The sequence below is a fragment of the Epinephelus moara genome, chromosome 14 (genome assembly GCF_006386435.1).
Source record: "Epinephelus moara isolate mb chromosome 14, YSFRI_EMoa_1.0, whole genome shotgun sequence".
Classification (NCBI taxonomy): Eukaryota; Metazoa; Chordata; class Actinopteri; order Perciformes; family Serranidae; genus Epinephelus; species Epinephelus moara.
Genome location: NC_065519.1, coordinates 12,675,582 through 12,694,287, shown reverse-complemented (window position 1 = coordinate 12,694,287; position 18,706 = coordinate 12,675,582). Strand labels below are relative to the sequence as shown.

Below are 18,706 nucleotides of genomic sequence, written 5' to 3'. Positions count from 1 at the left end.
CTTTAAATATAAACCAGACTCTGCAATGTTGCAATTTATTTTGGTTAAGGGATTTGGTGTCGATGTGCAGAGAAGGGAGTGACTCTGAGTCATCAGTAAAAAGGTTCAAAAGGCAGACAGACCATAAGAGAGTGTGGATTGAAATGTCCTGTGAAAACAATGTAAACAATGGCTGGGGATGAAATTTAGCAGAAAAGATCTCAACAGTGGCTTCTTACAATGACTCAAAATGACCTGTTTGGAGGGATTGTTAGATATTGGTCAAAAATAACCATAATGATAAATTAAAGAAGAGAAGAGCAATTTATATTGTACATATTGAACCTGTTTATATCTGGTAGTAACTTAGGATTTGGGTGATGCAAGTCATGCTCGGTCATCTGATCACTCAAACTACTTACAGAGGTGGTCTGGGACGCATTTGACTATATATATATATATATATATATATATATATATATTGTAGTGTAAATGCTAATGCATCCTGATGTGACCCCAAGAAGGATTTCGTTATCAATGCAGGATCTGATGGTTGTTTTGTTGACAGTGCACCAAAACATTGAGTGTTGCATAACCGCCCATTATTTTGCCCTAGAGAAGGAGATGTGATAAATTGACCTTTCGCTAAGCCCCGCCCCTTTGCAATAGTCCAACAAGCTGTCACAGTAAGCATGGAGCCCACACTGTAACTAACTGCACTCCCCGAAAGAAATATTATAATATTTTTGGAAACATGAAATAGTGATTCCAGAGAGAAGCAGACAGAGGGGTCTACAGTCTGTGTTTGAAGGATATATCCAGGATGTCAAACGGACTCAGCAGCAACAACAGGTTAAAAAGACAAAGATAGTTAGAAGCTAAAGCCGAACTATAGGCTACAGATCACAGTGTAAAAGTGAACCACCACATCACTGCTGATCGCCACACAAGACAATGAATATAAAGGGAAACTTTGCTGATGTTGAAGCAGCTGTGTGGCATCACAGTGTGTGCAGATGAGCGGTGTTTGGCTTCATCCCCGTGCTGCTGCCAAAACGTTCATCTGCGCACACTGCGATGACACACAGCTGGTTAAATATCAGCAAAGTTTCCCTGCTTCCCTTCACTGGTTCCTGTACAGCAGGATCGCTCTTTTTTTCACTGTTATAATCATTAAAAAGCAAAAGCAGCATGTGTATACATTCAGTAGGCTATATCTTCAGTAGCTAGCTAGCTAACCCTACACTTTTCAGGGTCTGATTTGGGTTTTGGAACAGGGAAGAAACGTATCTTTTTCCAACCTCTCCAGGTAACGAGTATCATTAATACACGACGTGCCCCAGGCACAACATTTAGCTCCAAATCCACAAAACCAGCCTGAAAATGAAGGAAATCTGAAACGACTGCATTAGAGTCAATGGAGCACAGCTGTGTTGTTGTCGGACCCTGGTCTGAGCTGGCCTAATGCTATGTTATGATTGGCCAGTCTGCGTGTGGGGGCGGGACTTAGCAACGGGTCAGTTCTGCTGACAGCTATATCTCCAACTATACCGACATAAGCAGTGATGTGGCTAGCAAGCAGATGGCAAGAGTGTGGACATAAGAACTGTGCACAGGGCCCTTTTACCTTCTGGCGTAAGTGACGTAGACTTCAACGCAGTCTGAACACAGGTGGTCAGCTGGAGACACATCATAGATAGAGGTATGAACAGAGATGTGTCTCGACTGTCCACTTGTGTTCAGATCAACGAAACACATATTAATACCAGGTATAAACAGGCTCATTGTGTTTTATATAGTTTTATATGTATAACTGTATATTGTATTTTCTACCTTCAGTGCTACTACTGAAGTGTTCAGTGTCTTTTTTAACACAAATATTTAGTCTGTTCTGATATAATTTCTTTGTTGTATTTATACCATTTCTCTTTGTTATATGGAGACTTGTGATATAGAGACAAAAATATTTTAAAGTTTGAGGGAAGCTGGAATTCAATTTTCATTTGTGTGGCAGAGATTTTATGCTTCAGCAGCCATGTGTCAATTATGGGATGATGCTAAATGATAAAACCCTTCAGAAGTGAAGAGGAGTCATTAAACCAGCGAACCAACCCAGTTATGTCAGTTATAGCAATATCCAAAGTTTTCTACCTTCAGGTAACATTAGCCACTATAAACTACTGGTCAGAGCAGACCATGTAAGGCTGTTCAGTTACAAGAGATTTCCAATCTCACGTTTCGTAGTTTTTCTTCAAAGAAAGTTCAAGCGACTGAAGCATACATACATTTAAAGTGTTTTCTTCTCCCTCCTTTCTTCTCTTTTCACCCCAGTGTTCCCCGAGCCCCTGTAACTCTCCCTCTCTTTCCTCATAATGCCCCCATTTCCCACACAGTTTGACTTTTGACACATTACCTCCACTGGAGCATTACTCACCCAACCTCCACAGCACCCCCCATCTCTGTCCCACCCTCCTTAACTTCCCTCCTTCTTCCCTTGTGCTGAGTTTATAAGTCAGTACCCGCAACTGTTGGCTCAGTGTGAAGAGCTGTACATATAGAGAAGGAGACGCAGCTGGAAAACAGGGTGACAAACATCTGATATAGATACTCTCTTTAGAGCTTCATCATGCGTGTGTTTAGGGTCTGGCGTGTGCTGTGGTTGCTTGGCTTCATGAGTGCATCCTTGTGTATGAATGAGGTTGAGGATGAAGGGAACTACGCAGATAACTATGACAACGAGATCTCTCAGGACCAGCAGGAGGGTGAGTTTTGTTTACTGGTCCTTTTGTCTCTTCTGTTCCCAGCCTGTTTGAACGGATGGCTAGTTGTGAAGAATTTGTCCTCAGCTGCCTAATTTCATAAAGTCAATAAAAATTAATCTTTTGCCTTGATTAAGATTCATCAGCACACTTTGTAGTGGAAGATATGTAAAGGTGTTCCACAAGGGTCTATTTTAGGCCCATTTTCATTCACTATGCACAGAAAAGAAAATCTCTTAATGTACATTTTTATGCTGATACTATCTTATTAAATATCTAAAAACCTCTACCCTAAAAAGCTATACCTGTTCTCTTTGATCACATAAAAACAGAGTAAATATAATGTCACGGGTCATTTTTATCACAGCTGTAATGCATGTTTACACAGAGCTTTAGGGAAAACAGGCGTTAACTACTTGCAATCATAGGCGTAGATGTTTGGGGTATTGGGGGACACGTCCCTGTCAATATTTTGAACACAAAAGTAGCAGAGGACTTTTATTTTGATGAAACTGAAATCATTTCCACCTTAAACTGATGCAGAAAAGGCACAAACAGGTTCATAAAAATTCACCAGAGTGCAAAATCAAGTGTTTGACATCTAAAATTTCCTGGAGGAGGACCCCTAACACCCGGTTTTATGCATACATTTTATTGTCTATATTTACACTGAATATTTGGTCGATAATAGCTGATAATACGGCCCTGGATTTATAGCAAGTTTGTTGTATGATACAGGTACCAATAATATACTATATATGGATACTTAGTGGTTCCTACTGGTGTTTAAACGTAGGTACTGTGGAAGAAATCAGTGCTATGTGGTATTTTGAGGGGTTTTTTATTTTTTTTATAGCTATATTGTGACCAGATATAAAAGCTGCTCAGGGTTTATAACAACGACTATTTCACCTTTAGTTTCTTAAATTTTCTGTTGGAGAAACCTTACCTAATAACTGCAATGTATGGAGCCCCTAGAGTCCCAAAAGGTGATACTTTAAGTTATTATTTGTGCTTACAAGATAACCTTTATCCTGTGCTCATAAGTCTCTCTACAAAATAACAAGTTGTGCACATAGGATAATTATCTTGGTGCACAAGTTAAATAACTTGCTCCCACAAGTTAATTAACATGTGTGCACAAAAAAACCCATCACTTTTAGGACTGTAGGGCCTCCGTAGTAATGAACAAAGGGCAAACCCATTTGTTTTTATTGTACTTCATCTACAAGGAAAAGCACCTACATGTAGTCGGTCAAAAAACATAGGCTGGTAGGTTAAATCATCTCTGCTTTGGGCTAGCATTTAATCTTTGAAGTCCCTTATTAGTAAATTGCTGTACTCCATAAATTACCAACAAGCCCCCTCATTATTCCAAGATTTGTACCCCTTTTCTTCAAGCTTCTTACCCCAAAGCTACTTTGCTGCACCCCTGTTGTCAGTCTTGTTAACGCAACACATATTTTTAATATTAACATTTCCATCTTAGGTTTGAGAGATTTCAACCAAAGCCCTGTTCATTACCTTACTGTACCCCTCAGGTTTGGTTGTGTACTGTAGTCAATGTACAATTGTTACTCCCTTGTTCCCCATAGTCTTATATTATTTCACTGTACCTACATTTAACTCCCTGTGTCAGCTAGTAAGTATTTTATTACTACTTTATTCATACAAAGAGGTGTAACGCACTGGATTTTAATGTTTTAACAAGTCAGTAAAATAGATGTTAATATTTTGGTTATGTTTATGTTAATGTTAATACATTTTCAACTCATATGAGACTTTGTAATTGATGCATCCCTGTGGTTGCGGTCTTCAAGGTGGAACTGAGACCACACCATGCCAGGTTGCAGAGTTCACTCGCTGGGACAAGCTTTTCATCGCTCTGGAGGACTCCCACATGAGACAAAACATGCTTCTGGAGTCTCTGGAGCAGTGCTGTGGAGGAATGGTCTCTCTCAGGACCCAGGTGGACAAGCTGGCAAAGGGGACATGCCAACAGTGTTTACCTAGTCTAGAGTCAGCATGCAGGGCTCAAGCAGAGCAGGCAAGTGTCAGGCTGCAAAAAGGCTTAGCGGAGCTCCGGGAGGAGGAAGCAGAGAGGGCGACGAGGTTAAGCGCACACTTGCACCAGCTCCTGCGCAGTAGCAGTGAGGGGAATATCCGGCTGAGGCGGCTGGAGGAAGGTGGAGGCCAGAGAGCGGTGCCCACGATGGGCAGCCAAGCAACAGCGAGACCTGGAAGTATAGGGGCAGGATTTGGCCTGGGGATGAAACCAGTTACATCTGGCCTGAAGGAGCAGGAGGTGACTTCACCAGTGGACTTGGCCACAATGAAAGAGGCCCTGGTTGCCATAGCAACAGAGCTGCAGAAGGTTCACCTGCAGCTGAGCAGAGTGATAGAGGAGGCAGGGACACTGAGGAAGGGCAGAGGGGACACATGATTGCCCATGGGGGAAAAATAATAGATTGACTGGGGACACTCCAGTGATAATGATTTTGCACATACTCAGTTTTAATGTTGTTTCTAATGGGCCTTTTTCAAAATACGTTAGCTTGTCTTTGTGTGTTGACAATGAATTTAAATGTACCATAAACGCTGTGGGTTTACTATAATAAATAAAAACTAATTAAACAACCTAATCAGCCTCTTGGAAAGGTTTCCTCCCTCCTCCTACTCAGCAATCAACTCATTTTTAGACTCGCATACTTACGTTCATGCACATGCCCACACTTTCATTGGTCTGAGTCAGTGCTGTGTTTTATCCTCTGCTGCACGTGCCAGAGTTTACACCACTGCCTCAATGTTTGCGTAGTTGTGGTGGCGTCTGCAGGTACCGACAACCGCAAGAAAGTGTGTCAGAGGTTTTGGATTGTGTTCAACTCCGGGCAGGTCTCTCCCTCTCATTAGCTGCTTTAAGAGCGTCTGAACGCAAAGAGGCCACGACTTACGATGTTCAGAGTGTTTATGATTTATGAAACCCTGCCAGAGCTATACCACGACCGCCCATCCCTCCTGCACACAGCCGCACACACACACACACACACACACACACACACACACACACACACGTTCATTGTTGTAAACCACACTGCGGTTGGTGTTGACTGATACTTTCCATGTATTTTATAGTTTCTGTGTGATTGTCTTTGGTCCCAGATTAGTATTTATACATTTGTTTTGTGGAGTTTTGTTTGAGCTGGAGAGGATATTGCGCAAATGGGAAAGCAGCAAAAGGGAGAAAGAAAAACATTGTACTTAATGTAAAATCTGCAGCGTAACCTTCAACTATATTTGTCAAATAAATGTAGTGGAATTAAAGCGCAATATTCTCCACTAAAAATGTAACGGAGTAGAAGTATGCCGTATCATCGAATAAAAGTATTTTAGTTAAGTAAAAGAACCTTAAAGGGGCAGTTCACCCCAAATTAAGAAATATCTATACATTTTTCCTCTTACCTGTAGTGCTATTTATCAGTCTAGACTACTTTGATGTGGGTTGCCAAGAGTTGGAGATATCGGCCGTAGAGATGTCTGCCTCCAATATAATGGAACTAGATGGCACTCAGCTTGTGGTGCTCAAAGTGCCAAAAAAAATCATGACCCAGTTACTCAAGATAATCCACAGACCTTGTTGTGAGCAGTTTCTTGTAGGAACTATTTTCTCTCTACTGAACTACACCCACCAGCTGTATCACTGTGCAGAAGGAAGAATGCATATACTCATGGATGAGGGGCTCGTGCTTGTGACGGTGTGAGATGGAAACATTTGTGCATCCTCCTTGGCTGAGCTGTAATGTTAGCTAGCTCAGTGGTGCTAGGTGAGCTAGCAGTAGATGCATGCTTTCCTCTGTGCTGTGATATGGTTGGTGGCTGTAGTTCATGACCTGTCAAGCTACCTAAATTCATGTTTATTTGTCATCCCTGTGTTTCCTGTTTTATTTTGGTAACCATTGTCTCGTCTCAATTCAGATCCCACATCCTGTGAAGTGTCTCTCCTTTGTGATTACATGCCCCGCCCTAACGTGTTTAACCTGTCTCAATGTGTTTCACCTGCGTCTCATTGTCTTCCTTGTCTTAGTTTAAGTCCCTGTCCTCCCCTTGTTTGTTCCCTTATCGTCTTCACCTTTGAGTAAGACGTTTCCCTAGTGTTCCTTGTGTTTTTGACCGTTTTTGCCTCTTGACCACCTTTTTTGCTTGTTGAATTGGATACTTTTGCCTGTGTGACTGACTACCTGTGTACCTACCTGAGCCTAATTTAAGACCCTGCACTGTGAGTCTGCTTTATGAGTCCTCCAGTTTCTGCTTGACAAACTGCTCACAACAAGGTCTGTGGATTATTTTCAGTAACTGGGACATACTTTCTGGAAAAAAGACATTGCTGTTGAGTTTTTTAAATGTTTTTTTTTTTTTTGGGGGGGGGGGGGGGGGCTCTTTGAGCACCACAAGCTGGGTACCATCTAAATAGGCAGTTCTCATGCACTGTTTAGACAATGTCCTGTGAAAGTAATGCACTGAAATTTGTACATATCCCACATAATGAGCCAGTAATTCGTGTATTACCCATGTATTTTGGAAGGCTGCGATAAGGTAACCAATGCGCTAACAAGAGTAATGAAGGAAGTGGTCCAGTTAGGAGGCAGGTTGAGGTGGTGGACAGGTCACAAACACAGGACTTTCCCCCAGGAGAGCTGTGCTGGGAACAGAGTGAACTTTGAGTCATTTTAAGGTACATCCTCAACATGTTTCTTTTCCTAACCCCAACCACAGTAACTTTAATAGTAGATGCACATGGCCATGTTGCTCACCCATTCCTGCTCCTGTGATCACATCACCCCTGTCCTCCAGAACCTCCACTGGCTCCCTGTCCCACAGCACTTCCAATTCAAAGTCTTTCTCCTCACTCATAAAGCCTTCCATAACCAGGCCCCCTCCTACCTCACTAACTTGCTCTGCAGCTTCCACTCCTCTGATGCCAACCTCCTGACTCCACCACTTAGGACCAAGCACCTCACATGGGGTGACAGAGCTTTCTCCATAGTCGCCCCCTCCCTCTGGAACCCTCCCCAAACACATTCAAGGCTGCATCAACCTCTCCCGGTATCTTTTTAAAACTTTGCAACTCACACCAAGACAATCTAGACTGATGAATAGCACTACAGGTTATAGGAAAAATACGTATTTTTGATTCAGTGGTGAACTGTCCCTTTAAGATTGTGCTTGTCTAAATGTACCTAGTTAAATTCCATCAGTGAGCAAATAATAGCAGCAAAGAACATTTGAACCGTATGTGAGTTTAATTAGGCCAGCCCACTGACATCAGTATTTTCACCAATGAAAGGCTGAATGTATACTTGCGCCTGTGTCTGTGTATGTGTGTGTGTGCACCTTTCCTTGTAAATCTGCAGCTGGGCGGAGAACTGCAAGCGAGATCTAAAGGTTTTTCTCCCCTATTTCTTAAATGCCACAGCTAACAAGATGCAGTAACAAGGATAATAGCTCTATCTCCTGTCCAGGCTTCCTACTTCACATGTCTCACCATGGTTTCCAGCATGCACACAAACACATTCACGCTGGTCTGCTCAGTGCTGGGGCGCTTGTTTTCATTAAAAGTCTCCATCTGTGCAGTGTGTGTGGATTTTAGTGAATGGAAGCTTATTCATGTCATCTCACATTCGTTGGTTGCTAACACAGAGAGAAAGAGACAAAGAGGGAAAAAAGGAAAGCAGGAGGGTAATGAGGAGGAAAATAGAGGAGGAGAGACTCTGAAAATAAGAGTGACAGCGTTTATGTGTCTGACAGGTAGTTATTAGACATAATGACTGCTCCCCACATTTTGAGCAGTGTTTTTATCAGCCAGCTGGCCAAACACAGCACAATACCCAGCCACCATCAGCCTTGTTTTCAGCCCTGGCTTCCTTTCTCTTTCATCTCCGTTTCGTCATCTGCCATCACTCTTCCTTTCACCCCTGCTTCTTATCTGTATGCCAATCCCATCATCTTCTCTCTCTCTAACCCCATTTATCTTCCTCTGATTGTGCATCTTGTTCCTCTCCCTTGCCTCCCATCTCCCGTTCACTCTCTTCTTCGCCAGCAGCCAAATAGATGGCCTCAATCCTCGGCTAACCCTCAGCTGGCTGGTAAAAGTGACTGACATTACACCCTTGTAAAATGTCGCCAATGTACACTCACACACACACACTCTTAAGGAGGTGAGATACTGATTACAAGCGGCTGCAGGAATGCATTGTGTTCATCAGGGAGATTTTAATGTCACATCACATGGTCACTATAACAGACAACACAATATTGGCACTTTCTCAAAAGCAAAGAGGACGATACAAAATAGATAAAGCTCCGATAAACATCTAGCAGTCTCTTATGTACACTGGAACCAATCTTGTGAAGGAGGGAGTGAGGGGGAAGAGGTGTCTATTTGATGGGTGAGTCCAGAATCTCCTCATACTCCTCCCTTTGGCGCCGCGCTCCCCCACGAGCAGGTAGAAGCTTCATCGCCACCAGCCACCCAACGCTCAGTATGACCATCACGTTCCCAACGACCTCCGGCGCAGTGGGCAGAGCCAACGACAGCACAGCCAGATGCAGCAGTATGGCAATAGGTATCTCCAGGCTCTGAGAGGCGGAGACCAGAGCCGGGTGGAGTCGGGTGAGGGCGTGCGTCATCCCCAGAAAGGCTGCCACCGAGCACGCAACCAGGCCCAAGACCAGGCCCCAGGCTGTGGCGCTCATAGGCCAGGACCAGCCCTCCTGGAGCAGAGCCAAGGAGGCTGGGGCGAGCAGGCAGCCCGTCCAGCTTACCGTGAACAAAGCTGTGCCCACTCCCACCCTCTCCTTCAGGGAGCGATACCCAACCAGCGCCAGAGCCATCCACAACCCTGCAAGAGCAGAAAGCGACCAGCCGAACGCACCCCTCCAGAACACAGCCGGGTCAGTTGGTGAATCAGTATTGCTCTCGTCTGCTGTGGGAAGTAACACAAGCCCCAAACCGCACAGCCCTGCTGCTATGGTGATCCCGTCAGCCAATCCCAGCCTCTCCTCCAGGAGTAGGAAGGCCAGGGTTGCTGACAGTGCCGTGGTTGCTAGGCGCCAGGTCGCTGTTGCATTTCCAGGAGAGACAAAGGTTAAAGAGGAGTAGGCGCAGCAGAGGGAGAGAGAGTAGGCGATGCCGTAACAGAGCAGACGTAGACGGTAGCCCTCCGGTCCGAAAGGGTTCTCTCCCTTGTGCAGTGGTACGGCCACAGAGAGGAGCTGGACGATGGAGCGAACCAAGAGCAGAAACAGGGGGCCCAGGCTGAAGCGTTCAGAGGCCAGGCGGGTCAGAACAATCAAACAGCCATGAGCCAACGCCGCACCAAGCAGCCCCACCCAGGTGAGCCGGGAAGCAGACACAGATGCCTCCCCGAAACTGGCCAGCTGCTCCCCAACCCCTTTCCCAGACACCTTTACTGCTTTGGCTCCCCCCTCACTCCCCTCTCCTCCCGCAGCAGCAGCCTGAGGTCTGTTAGTCGTGTCCTTGTCTTTGGAGCTGAACAGAGTCAGAGGCCACTTCCTGTTCTCCATCAGCTGTTTCTTGTCTGACGTCTCCTCCAGGAAGGAGCCAAAGTCCTCGAAAGACGGAGCGTCATCGTAGCCCTCGTCCCCTGGCTGGGGGAAGTGCGTGTGTACTCCAGGTTGAGGGGAGTAGGGGGTGTGCGTTGCGTACTTGGCTGTGACGGTGTGAGGGTGGATCTTTACTCTCTTTTTAGAGCCACTCAGGAGATGAGTGGACTCCATTTTAAAAGTTCAGTGACGACAGACACCTGCGAGGGAAGAGAAAGGACACTTTTAGATACAAGATATACTTTACACTCACACTGCAAATCCTCTGTCTCCGCTTCCTCTCTTGCGTCATCACTCTCTGCGATGCTGCTTGATATCTCATATATCTTTAATATCCAGGATAATAATAGCAGTGACTCACGTCTTCCCATATGCCCCGCGTGTTTGGCAGAGAATGTACGCAAGCTCTGCCCCTCTGAGCAAGCACCAGTGTAATTGTTTTTTCTTCATAAGAGTTCACATTGAGTTCATATTAGCAGAATCATACAGAACCATTACGGCAGATTAACAGCTCAATTATCGCGGCTTTTTTCAGATAACATGACCTTCAGGAGGTGTTAGAGATCGTCGGCAATGACGGTTACGTAAGCAAGAGCTCCCTGCCTCATTTGTGTTTTATCTCTCTCTGTCTCTCGCACTTTTTTCTCTCTCTGTCTCTTTCCTCTCCTCTCCCTCACTTCATACATTCATGCCCGGGAAACAGGAAACATGAAAGTATTGTTCACATTCTCAGTCTGTCAAAATATTAGATATGTCAGCTTTTGCATAAAAAACAGGTATATGAATCACACATGCACCCCGCTTATTTAAATCCTCTTCTCAGCCATCTCCCTCCCCTCCCTCTTTCATTTCTCCATCTCTTTAACTTTCCCCTTCAAGGTCCTGCTCCGCGGATGACTAACTTATGACTGATGGCTCTCTGCAGCAGAACAATATGGCCACACAGGTGCTGTACAGCACGCGCCCACTGCTGCATTTCAGGTTGTAAAACGCTCAGCAGTCCACTGGTTTTTCTGGGAGCTGGGAATAATTTCCCACGACATAATGGTTATTCATGCAAAGGCATGTGGAGCATAGCGCTATGTTATTTCCCCAGAGTATTACTCAACAGTAATTTGGCTACCTGAACACAGCAGGTGAACCACATCTCAGTTGACTCATTGCTATACCGAGACACTCAATCTACAGTAAGAGGCAGTTCACACTTTAATCACAAAATATGTAATTTTGTAACACAGCTAAGAGTTCTAGAGTCATGCTAGCAACTCTGTGAGGATGGACTTAGGCACAGCTGTACATGCTGATGCTAAGCAGGTATCATGTGTACCATGTTCACTATCTGAGGGTGGCATGGTGCTGCAGTGGTTAGCATTGTTGCCTCACAGTAATAACGTTCCTAGTTCGAACCCTGGGGTGGAGGAGCCCCTCTGTAAGGAGTCTACATGTTTTCTCTGGGTACTCCGGCTTCCTCCCGCAGTCCAAAGACTTGCAGGTGAATTGGTGACTCTAAATTGGCCGTAGGTGTGAATGTGAGTGTGAACAGTTGTCTGTCTCTTTGTGTCAGCCTTGTGATAGTCTGATGACCTGTTCAGAATGTACCCCATCTCTCGCCCAATGTCAGCTGGGATGGGCTCCAGCCCCCCACAACCCTCAACGGGATATGCGGTTACAGAAAAGGAATACTTAAATGAACTATCTTACTTTAACATGTTATCATGTTGACATTAGATCGTTAGCACTAGATGCAAAGTACAGCTGAGGCTGACGGGAATGCCCTTAGTTCTGCAGGTATTTAGTTACAAAAGAAGTCTGAACGAATCGAAATTTTGAACAGATGAGGCACGAGACAAAAATTTAAAGGCCTAGTGTGTAGGACTAAGGGGGTATATTGGCAGGAATTGGACTTTAATCAATGTCTAATGACCTGAAACTAAGAATTGTTGTGCTTTCAGTACCCTAGAAGGAGACGTTTAAATCCATGAAGCGGCTTATCGTCCACAAAGTTCACCATGTTGTTCTACAGTAGCCCAGAATGGACAAACTCTAAATGGGGCCTTTAGCATTTTCAGGTTTTCACGTTGCCTACATAGACTGTGTAAAATACTGGACGTGGCAACCATAACGTCACCCATTGGTTTGTGGACTTCTATATTGAAGCCTCAAGTTCAGCATTACAACCATTGCCATCTTGGTTTTTAGAGCCAGAGGTGATCACATTTGGACGAGCAGGTGGAGCTGTGGAGGAGAATGGGTGGATCTGACTCATAGACTGTGACAATGCCTCTGACAGCCTGTCAAAGTGTACTTTATGATACAATGAAATTAGCAGCGCTACTCCACCATGGTGCATACAAGAAATATAAATACAATAAGTACTACATAAAAGAGCAATAATTAAATAAAATGCAGGTGTTGATGTGCAAGAGATGGCAGTGAGTGGACTGAATTTGTTTAACTATGTTTGTTTAGTGAAATTGTTGCATTTGGGAAGAAGCTATTTGTGAATCTCGTGGTTCTGGATTTGATGGACCTGTAACCCCCACCAGAGGGTAACAGTTTAAACAGGTGGTGGCCGGGATGTGTATCGTCCTTAATGATGTTATTGGCTCTTGAGAAAATAAACCCTAAACAGGGGAGTTATGTAAAATTGCACCCCTTGTACTGCTGTCTTTAATGTTGAAATTAGCCATGAGACCAAAACCGTTTTTTGTACCAGGCTGTGAACATGTATATTTTTGCTGTAAAGTTGGGAATATTAACATGGGGGTCCATGGGGATGACTCACTTTTGGAGCTAGCCTCTAGTGGCCATTCACAGAACTGCAGTTGTGGCCACCATAGTTATCCTAATGTTGCAATCTCACTGTTAGATGCCACTAGACTAAATCCTACACAGAAGACCTTTAAGAGATCACAAAAGTGATTACACTTCATCCTAAGGGGGACATAAATGTGTGCGCCAAATGTCACAGCAATCCATCTAATACTTGTTGAGACACTTTATTCAAAACCGCAAAGGTCAACCTCATGATGGCTCTCTTGGAAAAATCTGTGGATAATCTAAGTCATTAAGACACATCATTCAGCAACAATGAATGTCTGTACCGAATTTTGCGCCAATGAATCTGATAGCTGTCGAGAGATTTTTTTTTACTGGACTGCAGTGATGACTGAAACTAACGTTCCTATAGAGCCAAATCGCTGGCGAAAAATCACGAGAGTACTTGAAAGTACTTGAAAGAATACATGGCACATGCTAGTCGTGGGCCCCATGGATGAAATCTACATAACACCATTTCAGTTTCATTATATTTTCCTGATCTGACTGTAGCAGGCAAAGTAAATAAAACCGGCTCGTTGCTGTTTCTCACATCCTTGGTGGTGCAGTCCTTTTGATTTGGTAAGAGCAGGGGGAGGCTGTGAATTTGTGGCCAGCTATGTGGCCCTTATCCCTGGAGATGTGGCGTATTCCCGCGAATGAGCCTGAATTGCCCTTTTACAAATTACAACAGCTAGAAGGGTCATGCTGTGAGTGCTGTTTCTGGCAAAGAGCTCGCGAAGTGTTCAATTTAAAATACAATATGACTACCTTTCTTAACAAAATATGGGCTTTAAGGGAAATTGTACTCGATTAATTCCTTCTCACCTCACCCTGGTGTGAAAATTTGCCCTGCGCTGAAATGATTAAGCACATAAATCTGCTCTGAAGGAAACACGTGTCATGATTTCACTACTTCACAGCTCGCTGAATGGAGTAAAAAAACATCCACGGGCATGAGTTTGCACCTATGACATGTGAGAAGATCTAGTTATTTACAAACCCCGGAGGTTACATGACACCTGATCTGCTGTCTCTGTGAAAGAGCATAAAGAGATCAGGATGTTCCGGTCTCGACTCCTCTCGGTTGGTAGTATTTCTCCTGATCTTGATGATGCAGCCTGCCTCTGCAGTGCTGCTGCTGCTGCTGCTGCTGCTGCTGCTCTCAAAAGCTTGTTTCACACCTTACACAACCCTAAAGTGAGCCGCTAGTAGCAAACACCAAACCTGCACAGCGTGAGGACAGCAGCAGGTATTGCTCGGGTATCAAGAAAATGCTCCTGTGATGATATACGGCAGAAAAAAATCAACTCTACACTGCCTTCATGGACATGCATCCTCTACTATATCCCATTTGTGAAGCTATACCGTCTTTAATACGGACTAATAATAGGCCAATCAATTTATAAATGATGCTCCTGCTGTTAATAATTGAACGGTATGGAAGCATTAAGCAGCTGTCATTGCTCATTTATCCAAATACGACTTATTAGAGCTCATATACTGCATGACTTATCAATTTGGAGGTAAATATACAGAATATATATATATGTGTGTGTGTGTGTGTGTGTGTGCGTGTGTGTGTGTGTGTGTGTGTGTGAGTGTGAGTGTTTAGGATTATTGCTTGTTATCATGTAAATCCATGTGTTCAGTGAATGTCTGTATGTGAAGGGAGATGTTATTTTCAAGGTTATCAAGGTTCCTCGGTGATGCGCCCCTGTGACGCCAGAGGGCTGACACACACACTCACACGTGCACTCACACACGCGCGCGTACACACATGGAGGAAACAGAAGGGTTGTGCCGCATGTGCTGTAGATCCAATTAAACACTCGGTGAACACCACAGAGCATCACATCTCTTGCTGCTGCGCCGTGCGCCTCCCGCACCTGCAGAGACGGCGGTTCGATCCCCGCACCTGCCACAATGTGATGTTCATTTACCGCCACACAGCATGTGCGTGTGTGTGCATGTATGATGTTGTAGCACACAATGACAGCCCGACCCGTGACCCATGACTAAGTCTTGAATGGAGATAAGCGCGCGCTCGCCTTCACTCTGCATGCGCCCGCAGATTGGCACAGTCAATCAATGAACCCCGGCTGAGTCCTCAGACGGTTTCCTAATTAGTGACCTGCTGTAAAAATTTCGTGCTATTGCATAATGCGGTCTGATCAATAATAAACCAGCGGGTGGTTTATTCTCAGCCAAAGACAAGCACACCTCCTCCGCCTCCACTCACCTGCTTTCCCGCAAACCAGCGGATCCCGCCGGGTTGAACTTCACTCTCAGTCAGCCTCAGTCATTTACCGAGCATCTCCACAGCTCCATCACCTCTTGTTGGCCATTTGGTTTTCCTCCTTCTTTACTACTCTCCTCCTCCTCCTGGCTCCTCTGTCTCCTGCGGCAGTCAGTAGTCTCCTCAAGGGCACCGCGACGCGCCTCCGCCCGGCTCGACCCTGCGGTCAGCTCACTTCACTATGCGGGAGGGAAATGTGTGTTTTATGGCGACCTGCTGCCCGTCCATCACGCTCTGAGCACTGATACAGATGCTCCTCCTCAGCAAGCCCACAGAGAGGGAGAGAGGGAGGAAGAGGAGGAGGAGGAGGAGGGGGGGGGGGGGGTAATCATGACGTCTGAGCATGCGTGACAGCCACTGAACACCAGCACTCTGTCCCCAGATCATATTATTGTATGTTATCTGTCACCCCCACTGTGTGCGCGCGTGTGTCTGTGTGCGTGTGTGAGACAGAGAGTTCTAGCTAAAAGGGACCATATACACTCCTAAAAAGAATCCACCTGTTCAACTTTAAAAAATAAAGGTAACAATTTGCATGCATATTTTTACATAGCTCCAACTCTGGCATCATTGAGTCAATCCTATGAGTCTTTTATAATCTGACAACCGCTATTAGTTTAGTACAACACATATGTTAAGGTTTAATTAAGTTGAACCAACTTAATATTTATCCAAAAGTCGTGATGATATTTAGCGGTCAAATTCTTTTATTTAAGATATTCTAACTTATTTATTTTTAATTCCATCCTACTCAAAAATGTCAATTTTTTTGACCAACTTCTCAAAAGAAGTTGTCAACTGAGTAAAACACGTTAATGAAACAAACTTAATCTTCTGATGCTGACAAACTTATTTATTTTAAGCGGTTTTTTTTAGGGGAATAAAGGGGACTGTTTATGGCCTGAAAAATAAATGCCCCTTACTTGTGTTTGTTTCATTACAACATAACACTTTTCTTATTGTGTGTGTTGTAAGAATAGAAATAGATTTTATTCTATCTCTCTTATTCTTCCTTTTTTTTCTCCTTTTTTTAATTTAATTTTTGGATGTTGCTCTTAGACCACTCATGTCTATAGTCTAGCCCGGGGACCAATTGTAGCCCTCTTAACAGCCCTCTTTCAAAATATACTTTATAATTAACAAAATATTGATTAGTCAAGCAGGATCATTTCGCTTTTTTGTTTCATTCACCTCACAATGGCAGAACAATCACACAGTTTGCAGACCAAGAAAGTACTACACAGACAAGAGTAATGTGTTTTCACAGACAGGCCGTAAACAAGCAAATGAACAATTAGGCAAACAGCTTTATTTCTATAGCACATTGAATACACCAGGGTAATTCATAGTGCTTTACAGAGCAATAGAATATAAAACATAACAAATGATACAGATTTATGGTAAATGAGAAAAGAGAAAAAAGAGAAAACAAATTACGAAATGATTTACAATAAAAAAAATAAAAGGTGCAAAGATAAAAAGATTATCCAATAATTACAAACACAGATATTTTCTGCTAGGTAGCAGACATGGCCACAGCGAAGAAGTGTAAAGTCGAGAACGAGGGTTGCCACTTTCAGGAGCAATGGAAAGTTGAATACTTTTTCATCTAAAGATGACACAGTGGCATTTGTGTCATTTTGTGTGTATTTTTTTTATTACCCCATATAATGCAAGAAGCAGCTGGACCCTAAGTATTTTCACCTTATCTAATCTAGCCCCCATTCAGAAAAGTTTGGACACCTCAGACCCTCAGGGCCCCTTAAAGTCCCAGTTTTAATATGTATGGTTCGTGATAATTTGAATAATCTCAAATTAATTTGGGAATATGCACCGTTAAGTTACAATATAAAGGCCTTTAAACCCAGTTGTCCATTCATACTTAATCATGACACACCCTTGCCAAACACTTTTCAATACCTACATTATTTAAAGGAATACTTTACCCATCCTGGTTCGATCCCGGGTGCGGGAGCCCTTCTGTGCGGAGTTTGCATGTTCCCCCCGTGTCAGCATGGGTTTTCTCCAGGTACTCCAGCTTCTTCCCACAGTCCAAAGACAATTAATTGATGACACTAAATTGTCCGTAGGTGTGAATGTGAGTGTGAATGGTTGTCTGAATGGATGGATGGATACTTAACCCACAAAATAACCTTTTGTATATCAGTTGTTCATGCAGTGTTACTTTTTCTCACATCCCTCCATGTAAAACAGTGAACATTTTCATTCACTGATTGATTGGGGGCCGTGATTTACACCAGCAAATCTATATCAAAACATCTGTTTACAGACTTTCACACAATTCGTGCAGTATAATCCAAGTCTCATTCATCCAGTCATATGCTCAGTGATTCGTCTTCTCACTGTGCCTTGGGAGGATGCTGTGGAGGAGGCCTTTGAGCGCAAGAGCCTTAAGTACACTGAGCGACGTGGCTGGAAAGCAAAGGTTTGCCCAATTGAAGTGGGCTGCAGAGGCTTCGTAGGCAACTCAACTACCAGGCTAATTAAAGAAATGGGAATTCGCGGCCAAGCCCAACGTCAGGCCATCAAAGCCCTCTATGGCACAGCCGAACAGATAAGCCGGTGGATTGAGAGGAGAGACACCACTTGGGCGCTGAAATGCCACGAACAACAGCAGGGTTCAAGGGAGTAAAAGCATGTTAATTAAAAGTTTACCTTTGTTGTTGTCGGATTGTAGCTTGTGCTTCTACCTACTTCGTATCCTGTTGTTTGTATTGCCTTTTTGGATACTGACCTGTGCCTTCTTACCTGGTTTGAACCTTTGTCTGATGCCTCTGTACCTCTGCCTGGTAATCTTGATTTTTGGTTTTGACCCCTGGCATGGATTGTACTTTGCCCTGCCTGAAAACTTCAGCAAAGCCTCAGTTTTTGTCTCACTCCTGCCTCTTCCCTGTAATTCTGCGTGTGGGTCCTCTCTGGTTTATGACATAATCATATCTGCTTCTCAGAACATTTATTATTTTCCCCAAACGTACATCAATTTATTTCTGAGAACAATTTTGACAAGGAGAGAGGGCAATCTCATTTCCATGTTAGAGTTGTACATTTTCTTGCCAATAACAGTGCTGCTCCTGAGATTTAAACCAGTGAGGTTGCCAAGTAAACATACTTCAGGCTCTAATGCAAAGTTAATGCCTGTAATACAGGACGTGGTAGTAAACGAGTAGTTCCAAGAGTGCTGTAATTTCACGCAGAGACATATTGTGGAACA

The 18,706-nt window shown here is 43.9% G+C and overlaps 2 protein-coding genes across 2 annotated transcripts; one reads left to right on the top strand and one right to left on the bottom strand.

Annotated features, from left to right (window-relative positions):
• The first annotated feature begins 2,520 nt into the window (after window positions 1–2,520).
• LOC126401031 (uncharacterized) lies at window positions 2,521–5,354 on the top strand. The gene is made up of 2 exons (XM_050062071.1): window positions 2,521–2,741; window positions 4,559–5,354. Exons 1-2 carry the CDS (start codon window positions 2,606–2,608, stop codon window positions 5,179–5,181), a joined length of 759 nt encoding a protein of 252 aa, XP_049918028.1. The 5' UTR covers window positions 2,521–2,605; the 3' UTR covers window positions 5,182–5,354.
• Window positions 5,355–8,985: 3,631 nt separating this feature from the next.
• slc35g2a (solute carrier family 35 member G2a) lies at window positions 8,986–15,718 on the bottom strand. The gene is made up of 2 exons (XM_050061848.1): window positions 15,418–15,718; window positions 8,986–10,558 (listed from the first exon to the last, which is right to left on the bottom strand). Exon 2 carries the CDS (start codon window positions 10,530–10,532, stop codon window positions 9,171–9,173), a length of 1,362 nt encoding a protein of 453 aa, XP_049917805.1. The 5' UTR covers window positions 10,533–10,558; window positions 15,418–15,718; the 3' UTR covers window positions 8,986–9,170.
• Window positions 15,719–18,706: the final 2,988 nt, after the last annotated feature.

Bases quoted from the DNA above. Each gene is read 5' to 3' on its own strand.
- slc35g2a (XM_050061848.1), bottom strand. From the start codon at position 10,532: ATGGAGTCCACTCATCTCCTGAGTGGCTCTAAAAAGAGAGTAAAGATC.
- LOC126401031 (XM_050062071.1), top strand. From the start codon at position 2,606: ATGCGTGTGTTTAGGGTCTGGCGTGTGCTGTGGTTGCTTGGCTTCATG. The intron at 2,742-4,558 runs GTGAGTTTTGTT...GCGGTCTTCAAG, and splicing joins CTCTCAGGACCAGCAGGAGG to GTGGAACTGAGACCACACCA.